At 43.7% G+C, this 2500-nt stretch overlaps 1 protein-coding gene across 1 annotated transcript in view; it reads left to right on the top strand.

Annotated features, from left to right (window-relative positions):
• si:ch211-186j3.6 (neural-cadherin) overlaps positions 1–2500 on the top strand; it is a 386437-nt gene that overhangs the window by 185614 nt on the left and 198323 nt on the right. The window contains exon 5 of the mRNA XM_063189165.1: positions 1–65. This exon is cut by the window's left edge and continues 47 nt beyond it. Coding sequence (XP_063045235.1) covers positions 1–65 — 65 coding nt within the window. The remainder of the gene's footprint in view (positions 66–2500) is intronic.

Consider the following 2500-nt stretch of genomic DNA (forward strand, 5'->3'; position numbering starts at 1 on the left):
GCAGTCCATTTATAGCACGGATGGCATCCCGGAGACCGTAACCACGGCAACCTCTCTGCTGCAAGGTGAGTGAGCGTGAGCACCCTGTGATGGTAGAGAGGACTTGGTTATGGTGGGGACAACACATAGAACCACGCAGAGGACTCAAAAGTAAAAGTAAAAGTGAAAGTAAATTCATGGTGCAAGTGCAACATTACATGGTATTACAAAGCTGTTATTTCACTGTACCTGTATATATATTAGATATATAGACTGTGATTTTATTCAAAAAGCACTACAAACCTAACAAGGACCCACCACATATTGGATCCTTCCAGTGCAGAATTAGCTGATCATAAGACAAGTACACAGGTCTAATGGTTACTCAGATAAGATACATGTGTTTGAAGGAAACAGTGATTCTTTTTTTTTCAACCCATTTGGCGCCATGGAGGAAACAGGGACGTGGTACAGAACATTGCATAGTTTCATTGCAATTTCAGTGTAATTTCATGGTAACAACCATTTATTACCAGTACAAAAATAACCAGCGGTTTCCAGTGCAATTATGGTATAGTTTGTAGGTAATAGCAATGGAAACAGCTTTCAAATGAAAAGGTAAAATGCTGGCAATGTTGGTGGTAAGTGATGGTTATGGTAACAACAGATATGAAAAAGACTGTCATTGCAGCAGTTAGATGCAAAGTGTGTAAAGTGCATTATTGCCTCTTCCCATTTTATTGCATAGAAACGACCATCCAAGCATCATTACAGTGTTGTTGTTTCTTGTAATTAACTTGGAAACAATCAGATAGTTTTATGGAAATTACCTATAGAATTATGGGCGTAACATGCATTGTAGCCTAGATTCCATTAAATTGTTAATAATCAGTTATTACCATGAAATTACACTGAAATGACATTTACATTTCTATGAAACTTACCACCTTATTAGTGATCCGTAATGTAGAGTGTTACCGACAAGGCTATAATAGCACAGTACAGGGGCTGGGTATGGTATGGACAACACCAGGGACAGTAATGGGTAAGCGGTTAGGGCGTCAGACTTGTAGCCCAAAGGTTGCCGGTTTGACTCCCGACCCACCAGGTTAGTGGGGGGAGTAATTAACCAGTGCTCTCCCCCATCCTCCTCCATGACTGAGGTACCCTGAGCATGGTACCGTCCCGCTGCACTGCTCCCTTGGGGCGCCATTGGGGGCTGTCCCCTTGGCATGGGTGAGGCATAAATGGGATTTCGTTTTATGCAGTGTGCAGTGTTCACTTGTGTGCTGTGCTGTAGAGTGCTGTGTCACAATGACAATGGGAGTTGGAGTTTCTTCGGGTTTCAGTCATGGAAGGGACAGAGAGACTGGCTATGTTGTGGACACCACAGCCTCGAAGGGAATAGGGATTTATTATGCAAGGGACCTAAGCTGACCATCTAACAACATGGTAGCGAGTAAATATCTTCTGATCTCAGTCATTATATGCGCTGGGCTACAAATACGCTGTTTAAGAGGCTAGATAAAGATTATTCATGCAGAAGTATCAATGTTTTGTTCCGAGGCCATCTGCATGAAAAATATGAAGAAACACGGCTTTCTAAAAATCTTGGGGGTTCGTACGAAAAATTAAACAAAAATATCAGAAACAACATATGTGGAGCTCGTCACAACTCGAAGGGGATCGAAATATCATTTTAATACCGCCATTGGATTACATGCTACGATTTTCGGCTAAAAACGCTGTTGAGGTCCCATGAAATCGGGGGAAGTGACGTCACTTTCAAGCTCTATAGCACAACAGGGTGTACTGGTGGTTATTTTGGGGACATCTCAGCCATGGAGGGGACAGGGACATGGACATGTTGTGGTTTCACCACAGCCGTGACGGGGAAAAAAGGCGACATGGTTAGGTGTTGGGGACGAGTGGTGTGGCAGCATAACAACACCTCCTGTTATCACCTCAAAAAACAGACCTGCCTGGTCACTAGTGCTTAGATACACAAACATAACACTTGACAAAACGCACCCAGACATACATTTGCTCTTCTGTCAGGCAAACATGTGCATGCAAAACATGCACTGGCCCACACACACACACACACAAACACACACACACGCACACATGCATACACACACACACACACACACACACACACACACACACACACGGGCACGCACACACACACACACACACACACACAAACACACACACACATACACACACACACACACACACACACACACACACACACACACACACACACACACACACACACACAAACACACACACACACACACACACACACACACACACACACACACACACACACACACACACACACACACACACACACACACACACACACACACACACACATGTGAGCATATACCTCACCTCTCACAAAAGCACACAAACTATCTTTGCCTTTCACACGTACCTACACAGACACTGAACATTCACAAACACATCACATACAATATTAAAAACCCTTATCTCTCCTCTCTCTTGCTCTGCC

The sequence above is a fragment of the Engraulis encrasicolus genome, chromosome 22 (assembly GCF_034702125.1).
Source record: "Engraulis encrasicolus isolate BLACKSEA-1 chromosome 22, IST_EnEncr_1.0, whole genome shotgun sequence".
NCBI classification, from domain to species: domain Eukaryota; kingdom Metazoa; phylum Chordata; class Actinopteri; order Clupeiformes; family Engraulidae; genus Engraulis; species Engraulis encrasicolus.